The sequence below is a fragment of the Anas acuta genome, chromosome 7, assembly GCF_963932015.1.
Source record: "Anas acuta chromosome 7, bAnaAcu1.1, whole genome shotgun sequence".
NCBI classification, from domain to species: domain Eukaryota; kingdom Metazoa; phylum Chordata; class Aves; order Anseriformes; family Anatidae; genus Anas; species Anas acuta.
This window is the reverse complement of record NC_088985.1, coordinates 27,089,461-27,108,116: the sequence shown is the minus strand read 5'-3', so window position 1 is coordinate 27,108,116 and position 18,656 is coordinate 27,089,461. Positions and strand designations below refer to the sequence as shown.

General features: G+C 37.7%; 1 protein-coding gene across 5 annotated transcripts in view; it reads left to right on the top strand.

Annotated features, from left to right (window-relative positions):
* Positions 1-18,656, top strand: part of SORCS1 (sortilin related VPS10 domain containing receptor 1) — a 288,583-nt gene that overhangs the window by 187,185 nt on the left and 82,742 nt on the right. For all 5 annotated transcript variants that reach the window (XM_068688480.1, XM_068688479.1, XM_068688478.1 and 2 more), the window contains exon 5: positions 3,149-3,222. In XM_068688480.1, the coding sequence (XP_068544581.1) occupies positions 3,149-3,222 (74 nt within the window). The remainder of the gene's footprint in view (positions 1-3,148; positions 3,223-18,656) is intronic.

The window sequence follows — 18,656 nt, the reverse complement described above, 5'->3', positions numbered from 1 at the left end:
ATGAGCTTTTATAACAACAACAAAATATGATCTTGGGTTTAAAAAATAACCATATGAGCACTATAATTGCTAAATGGGGAAAAAAATAATCCCAGCTGTGTCATATCTAGTACATGACAAAAACGCAACCCTACAAACATTTTTTTTTTTCTGGTACAACTAAATAAACTCAGTCTAAAGTGAATGATAGTGAAAGTGAATAAAATGTCTGAAAAAAAAAATCCTCAATGCAAAGGAACTTTTTCCCTTTTGTTGGAGGTGTTGCATAAATCAGGGAATTTCCCTTTTGCTAAAGATACGTTAACACTGCTTGCACTGCTGAGTAAAGGCTGAGATTGGTGATGAACTAATGGCAAAGGAAGAAAAGCTTCTAAAGCCGGGTTATTAAAGTCTTATCAAAGACAACAAGAGCTTTGGGCATGAGTTCCCAGGGAGCTGGTATATTCCTCTGAGAGCTATTTCATTTTCTCACATGCTTTCCTCAGCTCACTGGGCACTGGCTTCTATTTTGAGAAGAAAACCCTGACATAGTCGAATCGCTGTATCTGTGTCCTCCCTTTGAAACATTTGTATGACTTGTATGTCTCTCCTTTTTGCCTGACTCAGTTCTCCTGTTCAGGGCACACAGTAAGAAAAAGCAAGGTTCCCTTGGTGCTGTGCAACATCACACTTTCTGTTCTGTCAGGGGAATCACCGGATGCACCAGGTGAACAACCCCTCCAAATATTTTTGCTGAAAGAGACAGGGAAGCTGTGGCACTGGGGATGTTCAACCACCTGGCACCGCAGTGAGATTGCATGATGAAGGAGGATGCTATACAAAAACAGATAGAGCTTCTGCAGGCTGTGATAAATTCATTCAGGATACTGTTACTATCAACAGCAAATTCAGGAAGGTGATAATTTTCTGAAAGCTGTGCTCAGAGAAACTAGAGAGGGAGTAGGGTGAAGACAAGATTTACTGTGATGATTTCAGCTGGCTGAATATTAGTGTCTCCGGCAATCTTGCATGCTACATATGCCTCATCTGGAAGCACAGAGGTGTTTGCTGATATTTTTGGATTCCTTCCCTGTTAAGAAATTAAATGAAGTTTTACCGTGCGATGACTTGAACTTTTTTAAAAATGAAATTGCTAAATACTATACAGACATTACTTGTCATGGAAGAAACTGCTTTGACATAAAAAGGAAAATATTTATATTGGTGAGATAGACTGTCAGCCACTTTCTGTTCTTATGTTAGTTTGTATTTCTAGTGCAATTATGAAAACAGGTCTAGAAATGAATTTTGGATGTGAAAGGGAAAAATACATTTTGTAATGGTAATGCTCTTGATCAGGCAACTTCAGAACACTTTTCAAAAGTCACTGTTACATGTCCTAAAAGATTAATTTTCAAAAATGACTTTTTCTCAGTTATTGTTAGGGTCAGTGAGCTGTAAAGTTTCAAATAAAAATCTATCTGTACTTAAAGAAAAGTGAGAGACTCACCACTGGAGTTTTACATGTATTAGGGTATGCAATTCTATCCACAAAGCTAAACTGTGCTTCCTTTGCCTAATCTGGTTATCTTCTATTCTCTCTCCTTTCTTCCCTGTCTCTTTTTTGACAGTATTCATGAAAAAAGGAGATGAGAACAAAGACGTGAATATCCAGCTTCCATATTTTAAAGTAGATTTTGACATATACTGTTTACCAAACTGCTGTAACAAATGTAATTGGTTTTTCCATGTCCTTCCAAGGTCTTACATTAGGGAAATTGAGGAATGTAGGGATTTCCAGTGACAATATAATGCATAATAGGGATTCCCAATGGCAATATAATGCATAATAGGAAGTAGATCTTAAATTTTCTTAAATCAGAGTCTCATAATTCTTAAAATACATTCAAATCATTTTTTTTTCTGGTCCACTCAAAGCTTAAAATCATCTTCTTTGCTCAGTGATTCTCTTAGGCATATGTTCTCCTTTTTTCTCTGCCAGTCCTCTGCCACTGCTTGTTCCAAAAAAAAAAATCAATCAAGGATTGCACATAATGATTCAGGTTGTTTGCATTTTTTGAAAAACCTCTGAAGTGGTGTCCTGAAAAGACAGTTCACAGGTTTCCTTGCCCAAAAAGAGGATTGTCCATGTCTGTCAAGCAAGAGATGGAGAGGAAATGGAATGAACCTACAGGACAAGTATAGGGCTGACTGCCTTATAGCGTTTCCATGCGAAAATTTTGAAGTAAAATAAAGCAAAAGAAAAACAGAACCTGGATGGTCACCCACTCTACTGTCTTTCTGAGAATAACCTGATGGCAGGATTTATGGAGAGCAGCTGTTTGTAAGTGCTCTGTAAAAGTACAATTTCTATATTGTTCCACAAAGACATATCAATGTATTTTGAATACTCGTACATGCTTTTATTTTTTTTTTTTTTTTCCCTGACCTTTCTCAGTCTTATTTGGTATTTATTGTGGAAAGATTTTCTGATGTGATTGATGTATTTGGTTATGTTTTGTGTAACCAGGCTAGAAGATGGTGTCACATTGTTTGCAGGATCAAAGTGAGAGTTGCAGGTTTCCATGGTACAAGTTACCTGTGCTATTTAAATTCAGTCAGTCCTGCATGCAAAATCTGGATATGTTAGAGCACTTCTTTTGTTCCACATTGAAAAACTTCTCTAAAGATGGTTACTGGTAACTGTAAAGAGATTGACCTTCCAACATGATATCAAGGAAGGCAACTCTGTATATCTGTTGTCAGAGCCAGGGTAGGTTATAGCATACTGTCTGTGTTATGCTGTACATCTGGTCTGTACCACAAGTTTAACAATGTAAAAGACAGTTGTCCTATGCTACATGATTACCAGAGAGTATCACAAAGAGTTAGATAGCAAGTTTGCAGTTATGGCAGGTAGCTGGGTGTGCCCACATAGTGATCCCTAAGGTAACAACATTTGCATCCCATGCTGCACAGCTCAGCATTGTTTCTGCGGTAAAAGTCACCACAGACACTTTTCAGCTCTCCCAGACATGTCCGTCAGAGGCTGGGAGAAGAAAAAAAAAAACAGGTCACTATCTCAGAAGTGATGCAGGCTTCTTCAGATTAATTTCTCTATTATCTGTCTCTTGCTGAGATTCATGACTGTTTATTTTTGTCCCCCCAGTTATTCAGTTCAGTGGAGTTTGGCAGAAGATGGCTGCTTCTTCACGAAGGAGTCGCACCAAACAGGTTCTACTGGTAAGAGCAAAAACCTTTTTCTCATTTCCCAGACACAGCTTCCCAATATGTACAGAGACCTTGCAAAGGGCGTTTGAAGGCAGTGTGGCTGAGTACAGTCTGCAGTCCTGTCAGTATCTAGTTATTGAGATTAACTTTGAACTGGTATGAAAGGGGCATTATTCCTCCTGTTCTGTGTTTATACAGCACTTGAAAGTGGGGTCTTTGATCTAAGGATGATGAACAACTGAAATATCCTGTGTAACAGTCTGAAGAAAGCATTGATTTGGGAGGGGAGAGTTTTGCAATTTTCTGTGAGTGTTTTGAGTTTAAGCTTAAAATTCAGCATAAGCTTGCTTGCACTCAGAGTGCAAGTCTTGGAGTCTCTGAAGACACTAACATTTCTAGGATGGGTAACAGTGGGCATCCTCATCTCCAGTGGCTGTTGTGCTTCTAACTGCTGTTAGACCAAGTCCAGTCCCTGAGCATACATTAATGGCCATTGAACTAAGCACACGCACTTCCTCACTGTGAGCTTAAATCACTGTGTGTAGTATTGCTTCTAAGCTGTCAACCCAAAATTTCCATTCAGATTTCAAGCTCTGTGGATCAGCTGTATTGCACATATTCTTTTACGGAATCTTTGAATGTGAGTCAGTTACATCAATGGTGAAATGTTTGGAAGTTTGCTGCCAAAGTGACTTTAAAGAAGTGTAATATCTCTTTGTCACTGATGCAAGCTTAAATTTTTGCTGCATAAACTTATACTATACAATTAGAATCTAATCATCTCTCAGTATTAATACATCGGTTGTCCGTAATGGATGTTTTAACTTCAGATTTCAACATTTGTGTGGTCACAACCACACAAGGAGCTATGAAAAATCATCCCTGGATGTAGGACCAAACTTTCCTCTAGTCTGAAGTTTTTCAGTACTAGCAAATTTCTTTGTATTTTGATTCAATTTTCTCTATCACAGACCTACCTAGGGATCCTGGTGTACTGGTAACTCTACTCATATTTCTGACTGTAGGCAGAACTCCCTGCATTTGCTTTCCATAGCGGTGATCTAGATACCCAGTGTAAATCTCTGTAACCACAGTTTCCATAAAGTGCTTATCTGAATACCCCCAACACATACACATACATCCCTACACCCTGCTATGGAACAGCAATTAGTATAACTTCTACTTCTGTGGAAAAAAAAGTTGAGGAATGAAGGAGATGCTGTTCTGCTTTCCTGCAGGTATGGTTGTGAAAGTCTAAATAAAAAATGTTTATTTATTAGTATTTGGGATTGCTCCTCTTTTTGCTTAAAATGCATGTCAATCTGCAAGAGTTCTCATCAGCTGTATATGGAGGCAGAAGTCTACCTCTGAGCTACCTCTACAAGATGTTGGCTCTTGTCCTGTGAATCTGGACTTTAAAAGAGAAGCTTTAGATCCAACAGTCATTTTGAAATCAGGAGGAGCTGAAACAGGTGATTAAAATTAGATCCTCCTGGTGGCTTCTAACTCTAAGCTTGTGCCAGTTCCATAGGTTTTGAGAACAGCAAGATTCAAGAGAGGTTTAGTCAAATATTTTCTTTTAATTTCTGAAAGTAAGAGCTCTAGGTCAAATTTACTTCAAAAATGAATTAATATTTGGTTTGCAAAGGATATAGACCACAGATTTTGTTTGCTGCTCCTGATTTTTAATTCTTTCTCATAACCTGTGTTATCTGAAACTTTCACAAACTGAATTCCATTTTAAACTTTAACTTGTTTTTGTGTGTTTGTGTAGACACAGATCTATTACTCCTACTTCTTTTCCATGGGGCTCCTAGCTGGGTTTCAAAGTGTCAGATACACACACACACATTTTTTTCATGTTTCTGGGCTAATAAAAGTGGAAAGTCCTTCAAACTGGGGACTCCAGTTTTGGGGACATCCAACAAAATTGTACTGATTGAAGAAGGTCGTAGAGGTGTAATGAAGGTTCCTGTTCCTGTATCCCTGAGTCCTGTACTTCACTTCAAACCTTTTGAAGTTTCTTGTCATTAGTTATAGTAGTGGTTTATTGTAAATTGAGCTGATGGATGCCTACAATAAGAATAATGATGAAAATGATCATTTTTCCTTTCTGTAGAGTTCAGACTTTGAAGGCCTCTTAGAACCTTACAAATAAGAGAACTAGGCCTTGGAGCTTCAAAGGCAAAGAGTAAGATGAAAAGATGAAAAGAGGTTCCAACCACCCATCTAATTCCCTACAGCCATAAACAAAACATGAAACTGCAAGCCTGTATTTTCACCTTGAAGAAAATGTCCCTTGCATAATATAACCTCAGTGTAAAGTAGTGTTTCTATTATCAACATTAAAAATAATATGGCTTGTGGAAGCAGTGTTAAATCTCATTCTGGTTTACTTGTTGTGGTCACCACAATAAAAACAAACAAACAAACATACAAACCCACTCAGCTTCGATTACATGGCCACTGTCAGAACATGTATACCACAGGGAGCAACACTGGTCTTTTCTGTGCAGCCAAGTACCTGTGGACAAAGGAAGCACTGAAGTGCTGAATCAGAAGAGCAACCCTTTGCCCTAAGAGCATGGCCACTGCTGACTTCCCTTGCAAGGAAAACAAAGGGAGACTGGGACATAAGAGGGTGCAAATCACAAGTTAAAATCCAGACTTCTACAGCAACATCTGTATAGCCAGTGCTGGTGTACAAGTTGGTTCAAGCCTGACTTTCTGCCCTGGGTTATTTGCTTTTTAAAAAAATAAATTATTATACATTTGGGTTTGGGAATGAATTTGCAGTCTAATCAAACAAGTCAGAATGCTGACTTCCAGTTACTCTTGAGGGCAGAAATGAATAGTAAAGGACAATGTCCTGAAGTCACCGATTTCCAAGGAAATTACTTTGTGGGGATTATCTCTCCAGTTCCTGATACTTTCTCTGGATCATACAGATTTGAAGGGATCCACCAGAAAACAACTGTATTGTGAAGAGAGTAAGGACTATATATTCTTTGTGGGAAATGAAGGCTACATTCCAATATCTAAGGAGCGCTGAGTAGTTACTTTAGCACAGGATGGTTCCAGGACTGTCTAAATTGGGACATCACTAAGATCAGGAAGACACAAAGCAAAGGCTTTGGCATCAGGCTCTTGAGACTGCATTTACTTAATGTTGCTTCTTTTAACAGAGAAGGAACATCTTTAAAGGCTTCTAAAAGGATTTGAATGACTGATGAAAGCAAAGATTTATTTTCCTGATTTCTCACTGATATTTAAATTGACATTTTACTCTGTTATGTTGGTTTTGTAATTAGTTTGTGGGTCACTCCAAGTCTTGTGAATAAACATCATCTGCCTGAAAATGCTGTCAGATAAACTATAATGCAGCTGCATTTCTTATATCTTTATGCATTAATGCATTACAGCTGCATTTCTTATATCTGCAAGAGAATTTTATTTTTTATTCACTTATTTTTGGTTGGTTTGTGAAAGATCCCTTCCTACTACCATCTTAGAGAAATTTAAGAACATTAAAACAATCTGTTGATGCCTGCTATATAACTCTGAGAAAACAGTTTGTATAGAGACAACTCAGCTCCTTGTAGCTCACAGGTATTTTGTGTTCTCGTATCAGCTATTTCATGAAATGGTCATTAACATGAAAACAAGATCTTTGTTTCTTCAGAGCTTACCTGTTACCCTCTTTTCATTCTTCTGTTTTCATCTGTAAGCGATACTCTGACATCCACACTTGTAATGGAAGAGATTGTAATATCACTGTGGAGGAACATATTGGGGTGGGGGTGGAGGGAATGAGCAGAAAAACTCAAACCTATAAATGAGGTGACTGGAATTTTCTCAACTGAAAATGAAAAAGCAGAGGGGGAGGGAAGAAAAAGATATCTCTGATTCTCTACCTCATTAAAAGGTTGTAAGGACACATTTGTTCATGCATATGTGTTGGGCAGGCTTTAGTGAAAAGTAAAACTATCATCTTTAATAATTGCTGTAATTAGGGTATCTTATCACATAGCTTTTTGCATAATCTAGATACATGGAAGTGATATATTGAGGAAAGCGTAATGCATTCAAACCTATGTACCTGATGGGAACATAAAAGGATCCACAGTGCATACACCCTCAAGGCACTGCGGTTCTGCACTGTGTCAACATTTTTTATGTTTTTTATGATTTCTCTGGCAGGTTCTTGATATTTTGCTGTTAAATGTACTGTGACAGAAAAATGCATTAAAGTTAGAAAGGTGCTTAGTAATTCTGGAACTGTGCTGTACAAAAATACCCTAATTGCTAGGAAGGAGTATTCTAAGCAATATTAGTTCAGCAGGGTAATACAGAAAAAACAAGTTAATGTACATGACTTATTGTTGATAGCATAGTTTTTCCTAATGTGGTCAGCATTAAGGTAAGAGAACGTAGCAGATGATAGTTAGGAAAGGTGGATAAATGCTTTATCTAAATGTTTCTCAGTTTATTTTTGTTGTACATGATGATTTTCAGCATACATTCCTGGAATTTTGCTGGCAAAGACTCTGGTTTGTAGTGAATGCAAATGTGAAGGCAATTGCCAAATCAATCATATTGGGAATTGCTTTTTTTTTTTTTTTTTTTTTTCCTGCTTTAAGTGGTCCAGTCAAGCAGTCAAAGCTCAGCAGCGATACCTTGTGACTAGCAAATCCAAACATTCAGGACCAAGGGTTGAAAAAAAACCACAACCTAGTCAATGTGCATACAGTTTGCAATGGCCAAAATATTCAAGCAAAAAATGATCATTAAAAACTAGATTTTTTTTTTCTGTTCATCTCATCAAGTCATACATTCAGCTAGAAATTATTTTATGAAGGTTAGTAAGTCAAGATATCACAATTAGATTTGTCCTTAAAATAAATAATAATAATAATAATAATAAAAGTTTAAAATCTCATTAAAATGTATTCTTTTATTAAAATGGGAAATTTACTGAAAAGATTCTCAACTAATTCTGATCATAACCTACATCTGAAAAAAAAAGTCAAGGAAAAAAAAGTCAAATAATAAAATTGTCTTAAAAAGAAGCATACAATGAACAATGGAAAAAACCCAGGTAGCAAATTATATCAAGTTATAATCATTAGGTGCATCAGTGCTATTAATTTCTTTACTTATTTGGTTATTTCACACAGACAATTAAGTAGATGAAATACAAAAGAAATATCCCATACTTTAAGAAGCTGACTGTCTTAATCAGAGAAAAATTACAGCTCAGGGCTTTCATGCACCACATGGCCATAACAGATTAAAAATAAAAATGTCATAGTGCATCTGATTTCTGATTGGGTCAGGTGTCCATGATATTAATGGTCCCTTAACAATGTTACTGTAGATATGTCAGTTTGGGAAAAGAAGTTGCTATGTCTCCACTCTGATTGTCTTGTGTTTTTCTGAGAATAAGAAGGAGAAGAAAATGGATGCAAAGTTTATAAGAAAACAAACAAACAAAATAGGCCAACTAACTTTTCCCCTCAAACAATACAAAGATAGGCATACACACTGTAAGGGAGAAAAAGATAAACTGGTAAGCAGCTGGGAGGAGAGATGAGTAGATAGGGCTATATTTGTGTTTCTTTTATGAGCAATGGCAAGGAAAGATAATCTTTAGAGAAGAATTATATAGTATATATCTTTTCTTTTCCAGAGGAGGTTAGAAACTGTATTTTAAAAGGTCTGACTGTGTTCATTGGAGCAGCTGAAAGAGCTGAAAATCAAGGGAAAAAATGTGTCAAAGCCCTGTAAAAGCCCTGTTAAAAACTCCATTATATTCAAGCAGTTGGAGCAAGCCTGGCAAACTGTCCCAGCATACTTGTCAGATCTTGGCTTCGTGAGATTTGCACGCCTACCCAGGTGGGCTGAAGCAATTTAAATGGCATGGTGTCTGGGCTGTTTACAAATGAGGCTGTGTATTGCTGAACAAGACCTTTTAATCACTGCAGGACAACTGCTGGAGGCTGATGGGGAAGATGCCAATCAAAGGGCATTGTGACAGCCTGACCAGAAAATCATCTGCTTCATCTAACACAAAAGCCATACCCGATGAATTGAAGTGTACTAAAAAGTTAAATAAAAAAAATACATATTTCATAGCTTAAATACGGTGGAAATGAGTACATGCCAGATAGGCATGTCACCTATGACAGTTTTAGGGGATCTGAATTAAGCAGCTGGCTGATAGGGACTAGTAAAAGTAGTGAATTTTGTTTGATTTGCCTGTTTATTATTATTATTATTATTATTATTATTATTATTATTATTATTATTATTATTAATTATTATTATTATTTATTTTTATTTTAAATTCCTTCCTGAATCAAACACCACAAATTTACTTCCCATTGAAATTTGGCTTTGGGAGAAAGTCAGACTGAAGGTCCAAGCCTATGTAACACAAGATGCTGTTCCCTTGCTAATATTCTTTTGTTTCATGACTAAGATAGGCTTAAAGATACAGATGATCTGCAGGCTAGCAACATATTATAGCATATGGTCACCATTCAGTGTCCCAGAAACTTAACGTTTTCTCACCAGAAACATCAGTATATCACCCAGCCAGAGTACAAGGAAGCATAATCTCAGTTGGCAATGTTAATTAAAGATCTTAATGCTATTTCAAAGGGTTTAGTGAAACCCTCTGCTTATGGTTACCAGACAGCTGGACCCTGACGTAGCTCTATCTTTTTTTGCTACGAATGAAGGTTGAAACCTCTCAGATTTATGCAGGGAATCAGGATTTTATTCCTGTCTGGCTTTCAGAGATGCACAACCTGACAAGTCCCACATGGATCAGCAAGGAAAAAAGAAAAAGACATTCAGCATCATTTTCTGTTGCTGTTAAAAGCTCATTTAGATTCTTTGGATTTTTGATAAGTCATAGTTCTTAAGAAACTGAGATCTAAAACACACATCTTTCTTCTTTGGACAAGGCTGAGAAAATTGCCCCAAATCATAAATTAAACTCTGGTCCTCTAAGTCTATAATAAACAGATCCTCTGGTCTCAGTAGTCTCTTGAGATAACTAGTTACTCAAATCAAGATTTGTCAGAGTAAGATATAACTCCTCAGTCTCAAAACCTTAGTTTGGCATAGTTCCACCTTGTGAGAGAAAGTGGAGAGAGTGTGCACTTGACTTTTCTTGTTTTTTTTTTTTTTTTTTTTTTTGTTTTGTTTGTTTGTTTGTTTGTTTTTTTCATGAAAACTGGAAAAATGGGAGTAAAATAGTATATTGAATGTTATCCTAGAAGTAATAACTGAATAACATCTGATTCTGGGCCCCACCTCCATTTAGAGTCTTGTCCTTCCATTATGAATAAGGAGGATGGAGGAGAAGAGGTATATTCAACCTGTGTAAGCCTTTTGGGACTGAACTACCTTATTCTGATTGATACACAGGTTGGCGTATTTTGTTTTTCCTATTTCAGCTGGTTTATTTTAAAACAATCATCCAGAGTTACTTTATAAATGAGGACGGCTGCCCACAAGTTCTAACTTCTCTCCATTTCTCCACTTGCTCCCTACTAAAGATCTGCAGAATTAGGCAGGCATCAATATACCTGGTTCAGAAACTCATTTGGGGGTTCCGCAGTAGCAGAAGCCTGAACTATGTCAGTTTTCAACAGTCACTGTACAAAGAAGCTGGTTTATTTGTATAGACCTATAAAGGACAGCCCCTGAAAGGAGTAAAATAGTGGAATAGTAAAGCTGGCTGTGGATTCGTCTGGATCTATGTCAGGAAGGTTTCACTGCTATTTTCTGTTGTATGGTTAATAAGAAGCATACTGTCTAAGCCGAGTTGTCTTTACCCTCTTGCTGTATATGACTTCCTGACCCCCCTCTGGAGCATCCTGACTGGGTTACAGCACTACAAGGTACCAAAAACACATGTATTAACAGAGTGTGAAGCCATGACCCTATTAGACTGTACCATCAGGGAAACGGTAAATCAGGTAGATTTGGTGCATGATATCAGGAAGCTGAGTTCAGAGACTATAATTACAGGGTATCTTCCTCCCCTCTCTCCAAGCAAATTCCAAGGAAGATGATTTAAGTCTCCTGCAGTATGTGAAAAAGAGATGTAGGACAGGAGAGTCTTAAAATCATGATCTAATCCTGGTAACTAAATTTTATCCATTTACATCAGATTCTGTTTTTAAGACATTCCTCCCACCTGTGTTACCAGCAATGGATGCTTACCCCGCTAAGAATTCACATCCGTCTATTTTAGAGTTATAGCCAACTTTCCCCTCCATAACTTTCCAAAGAGAGCTGTTCTGTGGTAAGGAAGGCTTGATTTGCTACTGTCCATTAAACTGTGGGATAAATGAACATCACAGATGGAAGGTTATGGATATTATTTCTCTGTGGTTGCTAAAAGTGATGGTGAGAGTGCAAGTGGCCTGGAAATCACACCTCTACCCCTATTTACCCACTCATCTATTGTAGTGTTGGCAGCAACACACACCTGTATTTCTGGATCGGTGTTGCAGGGTGGGACAACTAAGAAGAGTTTATCTAGTTGGGATTTATTCATTGCATTGTTGTTTCCCATCAGCTCTAGATAAAAGGTGACAAACCAAGTAAAGCATTCCACAGGGTGGATTTGGCCCAGTGGCTGCCAGCTGAATTGCACAAAATTATATCATTTCACCTAACAGGACAACGTGGGAAAGAATGGTACAGAGATATAGCAGGGAAGATCTAATTAGATGATTATCAGGGGAAAATTTATTTGTCAAGTATAAAGAAATGAAGTACCAATTTATGTCTGTCTGGAATCTGGCCTTTTGTTTCTAAAACATGTCAGGAGAATAAAATGGTTAAGAGATGTAAAAGCTAGAAAGCAATCTCTAGAGAATGTTCATGGAAGAGTAAAATCTATACAACTTCATGTAATAGAGATGAAACTAAAGAAACCACAAGAGTTCCCTCCCTCACTAAACTCCCTGGGACAGATTCAATGCCTCCTGTGAGCAAAAAAGGAACAGAGAATGTCTGCAAAGTCCTCATGGAGTGCATTTGGTAGTAAAAGGAAAGGGAGCCTGGAGGACTCTCAGGTTCTGTTTTTATCTCTGCCACATAACTGTGTGATCTTGGTCAAATCAGAGAGGTCCCTGTGCTCTTGCCTAATCAGTGGAGTTTATCTATAAAGCTGAGAAGAAAAATTTTCCTCAACCCCTTTTCCTGACTTGTTCTACTGGTCTTGTACTTTTCCATAAGTCTCGAGTAAATCAGTTGCATGCAGGGAAGGTTACTTAAAGGTTGATTGTCAAGTATCTCTGGACAAAAAGCTCTCTGTTCAGGGCTGCATGTTACTATTTTTATGAATGGCAATTAAGACTTAGAGTGGTATAGAAGCATCAGTGGAACCAGTAAATGATGCTACCAAGGACTGCACAAATATCATCTGATGTTGCTGTTTGCACTCCGACCTTATAAACAAAAACCTGCAATTCAATAATCTGGAATAAGCTGTCAGTTTTTTAACATGAAGTGGCACGATGTGTTCCAGAGGCAGTGGGGGAGCTGGTTTTGCATTGGTAAGATTTATGATAAGGAATTTGAATGAGTGCTGAGGCTAAAGGAAGATAAATCCCTAAAGGCAGATTCTACCAATAATTGAATTACAAAGCCATTATCATGTGCTGAACAGAGCAACTTTATGGCTCTATTGTGACAGGATAAAGCTTGTTAGAATATTTATGTTCATAGGACAACTTTGGCATAAAGATCTCTGAGAGCATGTTCTCTCTTCCACCAATCTGCTAATTATCTTTCCTGTGCGTTGCAGTATTTGTAGAGAAGGAGATGTGCGCAAATCAAGGATGGGGTGCTGAAGGTTGGGAGCCATCTGAAAATAAATATCACACTAAGCACAAATTCACCTGCAGAATTCAACTGGAGTCTAATGGCCAGAAAGAGATTCAGAATAAGTTGTGGCAAGGTGGAGAGAGAGCACATAGACAAATGAGAATTTTGAATGACTGAGGGGTTAAACTGGATTTTCCAAGCTAAGCATCACATTTCTGTCTGGTATTGCTTTGCAGCTACTGTTTACCTATATTTAGTCAGTACTGATAACTCAAAATGGCCAGAACTGCATGGATCTCATTCCATCCACCTTAGTTGAGTCACACTGATATCTATCAGTTATCTACCATCCTTTTCTGCGTGAATAAGTGATATTTTTTTTCTTTTCTTTCCTTTTTTTTGTTTTGTTTTGTTTTGTTCTGCACTTATTCATTTCATCTGAGATGTTGGAAAGCTGCATAGCATCTCTGACCCTATAAAAATGAGTGAACTACATTTGCACTGGTAGAAGTGATTCTGCCTGTGCAAAGGGGATAGTAGAATTTCTGTTCATAGAATTATACCATGGCTCAGGTGGGAAGGGACCTTAAAGATCATCTAGTTCCAACACCCCGGTCATAGGCAGGGATGCCGTTGACTAGATCAGGTTGGCCAAAGCCCCATCCAACCTGGTCTTGAACACTTCCAGGGATGTACATGTATTTCCAGCCTTTAATTCTTGGCCATTTTCACGGAGACTTCTCTAAACTAATGCTGTCTTTTATTGCTGAGGTTAAAAGACATTTGAACTTTGCTGTGGGTGTGTACAATACATGGAATACACATGAGAAGTTTGCCATCATATTTCTTGTGTGTGTAGGCCCACATACTGTGTCACTATGTCTGAAGTCAAGCATCGAACAGTAGAGGTATCCGAAGCTGATTTTCAGAATGCACAGGGCAGTGAGATGGAATCTTTATAGCCTGGTGCTTTGACTTTGTTTATGAAAAAGAATATTTTGAAAGTAAAAGTTCACCATGTGGAAGTTTTTGCTGTCTTCATAGTGATGCCTTTCTGTAGTTCTGAGTGGTCTGACCGCCTTGCAAGCCTTATCTTTTCCCAGCAGCCATAAACAATTGCTTTTTCCTATAACAGTGAATAAAAAGGTGGAAGAAATGGAAACACAGGATAACAGGGGCTCTACTGAATTCCACAGAATCAGAGAATGGTTTAGACTGGAATGGGCCTCTGGAGGTCTTCTGGTCTAACCCTCCTGCTCAATCTGGGCCACCTAGAGCAACTTGCCCAGGAACATGTCCAGATGGCTTTTGAAGGTCTCCAAAGAGGTAGACTCCACAATCTCTCTGTGCACATTCTGTGGCTGTGAAGAGCTGACAGGCCTAGGAAGACAAGATTTCAGTAATATGTCAGTCAGAGATATAACAAGGGGTCAGTCACTACAGAAATATGCCAACTAGGGTTTGCCCTTCAATGTGCAGTGCCAGACTGCTTTTATTTATATATTTTTTTCACCTAGTTCTAAAGCAGAGGATGATTCTGGGTCTTTTACTTGTTCTGCTTCTCATGGTGGATGTAGAATCTGCATTCAGAGCAATTACTGTGCTGCAGCCACTGATATCGATTTGCAAAGCTCTCAAGTGCAGATGACTACTTAGCAGACTTGACAGGAATTAAAATTTTAGAAAGCAACCTTGTAATAGGACTGTTAGATTGTTACATATTTCATAATATGAGCATCTTCTGTAAAGGCAGGGGGGGTCACTTATGTTCCTCTTGGCTTTTTAAAATCCTCACTTCCTAAAAGATTTTTTTCTCTTATTTTTCCTTTCAAAACTTCCAGACAGTTATACCAACAAAATACAAAAATAAATAAATAAATAAAAAAATTGGAAAAATACAGTGGACAGAAGGTGTTGCTAGCATATCTCTGGTATACTGAAGTTTCAGGGAGTATTACAGAAAGAGTGAGATTAAAGGAACAGACAAAGGGCATGCTGTTATTTTACCATAAGTTGAAAATATAAAGAAATGCAAGAAGAAAAGTTTGATGATGTATATGTGATTGATTAGTCTTTGAGAATGGATGCTAAAAGGGAAGAACAGAACTAAGAAATAAGAGAACAAAGTGCTACCAGCATAGCTAAAAAAGTTGCTCAGAATAGGGCATGGCAAGGCTTTTGCTGTTTATTTTCAGAGAAATACCTGAAAGAAATCAGTACTTCAGTGAGCCTTAGAGTGTTTCTGATCTGTACCCCTGTTCTATGTAGGGTGCTTGGTTTATAGGTTGTTAAATGCACAACACTTTTCTCTTGCTTATTTAACTTGCAAAGAGCACTTTGACCACATTGCATGGACTATGTGCACAAAAGGTATTGAAGTAGAATGGGAAGTTGTCTCAAGTTTGAAACATTGAGTTTGAGGCTTTGGGGTTATCTAGGGCAAATCCAGCAAGCGATTTTCTTCTTCCATGTGTAAGCTTGTATTCAGTGATCATTCTAGTTTTGGTAGAAGAACTTTTAAACCCAGTCATCAATCAGAACTGGAATTTCCTTGTAATAAGTTATGTTTATTCATTCTGTTTCATAGTAATGCTTAACACAATTACTTAATGATACTCAGGCTTGTAGAATTTCATGGTGCTCACCTGCTAAGGATGATTCTTTTTGTCTTTTCCCTTTATTTACAGTCCATAGTTTATCTACAATTCATGTTTTTAAATTTAGGTAGTAAATATGTGCTGCAGATGTGCTGCATTACCTGCTTTGGGGCACTTAATTTGTTCACATGTGGATGCCTGTAGGTACCAAGACATCTTATACTCATTGGAAAGAAACAGTCCATTCTAGGATGAAGTTTGTCTTCTCATGAATTTATGTCTAAAACAGTGCAGATGAACCACAGTACAAAACTGACTGTTTCTCCTCACTGCCTGCAGAGGTATTTGAGGCTGGTTAGCTCAGAGGTCTACAGTATATAACTGGGTAAAGTGCATATTTCTTTATGTGACTTTTTGGGTAGTACGAAGGGATTCACAGAGCTACCATGGGACAAGACAGCATGAATGTGACATTTAAAATTTTCTGAACAGTAGGCCTTCAGCAGGATCTAGATGTGGGTAATATGTTTCTGGATAGCAGCTATACCAGTACATCTAATACTGATTTGAGAAAGTATGTATTTATATTTTGCCCATCCTTTGTAACTGATTATTCTTTGCTATCACTGTTGTCAGGCCAGCGTTATCATGCAAGGGCCTGACTGTGACCTTGTGCTGTCACAAATAAATTAGGCCTGTTATATTGAAATGATGGAATGTGTGTTCTCTCGGGTTGGAAGAAAGATATAGCAGCTAAAGAGACGTGGATGTGATTCATATCTCTAGCTCAGATGTTCTGCTTGACTTTAGAAACTCCCTTAGCTTCTCTGGGCTGTGGTTTTCTTCTTAGTTTCACATCACATTTCTAATTTGTAGGGGGTTAGATGATATCAAAAGAAATGAAGCCCTTGAGTAGAAGAATAACGTTTATCATGAGTCATATTTCAGCCAACCTTGTCCTGTCCATCCTTGGTACAATTGATGACTTAATTCTGCCTTGAGCTGAAGCTTTTGCAATCCTAATACTGGCTGTCCTAGCATGAGATGAAGTAATACACAGGTCACTACAGCTGTAGCCTTCTAACATTCTGGGGCTGGTGGACCGAGATATTTATACACTACTGGTAAGACATTTAAGAGTTTGATGTAAATTATGGCTCGTGTCAGAAGTGGAAACATCAATGACAATCACGTTCCCTGTGTCAGTGAGATGTCTCTCTCTCTCTTTTTTTTTTTTTCTTTTTTTTTTTTTTTTTCTTGTTGCCATAATAGATGCAATAGAATTGTTTCTTGGGGTCAGAATAGAGCTGTGAGAAAGCAACTCTTAAAACACCTGACTGTAGGCTTGCAGGCTTTAACTAAGACAACAAGTTCTTTGCTGAAAGAAAACCATTGTTGCATGTCTCTGAAGAGACAAAGTGTTCAAGTCCATGGAATATAATCCTTTTTTCTTTGATGAGTTCACATCCCCACAGGGCTGTGTCAGGTCAGGAGGAGGTGTGCACTGAAGAAGCTGAGCTATATTATATGGAATAGCCCAGTTCCAGGTGTGCTTAAAGCCTGATGAATAAACAAGGATAAAAAGGAGATATGCCAAATTACAAGATTAATCCCTCTGTATTTTTAGGGCTGTTTGTCACTAGCATATATCTATCCTGAAGTGTATTGTAACCATTAAGCCCAGCATTTGGACCCTAAATCTACTGATGATAGTAGGTGAAGGAAAAATGCCCTAGGAAGGTGCTCCCTTCCCACACACTTGGTGTCAATCATCAGGAAGCAGAAATTTTAAATAAATGTTGATTGGTTAGGAGAAAAAAAATATGTTATAAGAGCTTTTAAAGATGGCAAAGAGGTGAAAGCAATGCTAGCTTAGACTTTTCTGAAACTTTCAAGTCCCCAGCAGAGGAGAACTGAAGGGAAAAAAAAAAAAATTTTTACTAAAGAATTGTTAAAGATTTTGTCAGCGAAGCTAAGGATTAATCAGATAGTCTTGTTATAGTTAACAGTTTTGTAATGGTTATTAGTTAACGCACATGATGATTAAGGACTAGAGCTGCATCTGATTGCAGTCAGTGGGAACTGAATTAAGGTCTAAATCACTGTTTGAACCTCACTTTTGATTTTCTGAAAAATAATGAGGCTTTGAACAGAACAACATCTAATTTGTCTATCAATGGAAATGAATGTTTATCTTCACTCATGCATCTATTAACTCGGAGGTCAGGCAGCTAACATGAAACTGTAGGTTTAACCCTAGGATTTTCTAGGATTATCGCTTGTTTGACAGGGCTAAGACCAGAAACAAGACTGATTGTCAGAGTCGCTACTGAGGCTACTTTAAAACAGAGTTGGTACCCACCTGCAGTCCATAATGCAGTAATTCAGACTGTGCATCAAACTAGTGGCTGTTTGGACTCTCCCAGTGAGTTGTCAAGGCCACCAGTGCTGGTGAAGTGGAACATCAGCAAAGGAAGCAAAGCCTGAGTCCATAAACCCCCTATTTGGTCAGTGTCTTTATACTGTTACTTCTTAATTCAGAGTGAACAAGTGATCATTTTCTGAATCAATTTGACATTTCTTTTATTAATGGAACACTGTTTTTATTAGATCAGAAATGATAAAATGTCTCAGAATGAAATGGATTTTAAAAATTTCTTAATTAATGAGGGAATATTGATCATTAAGAGTGTCAATTAAGCAAATGCGCATAAAGTGTCAAATATAAAGGAACAGCTATAATTAGTATGCTGGCAAACACTGTTATCTCATCAATTAAAGTATGTTGTATCCCACCCTGAGCTGAAATACATCTTACCAATCAAACCAGGGGATACACTAGAAGGTCAGGTGCCAATGAAAAGAGAAACAAGTCTCCAGGTGGAGAGTAGAAATGAAGTAAATGCATCAGAAAAAAAGAACTCATAAGTACAATGGTATCAGTTCACTGAAAATGTAGATTTCTTTTTTTTTTCCAAATTTTCAAGTTTATTTTAT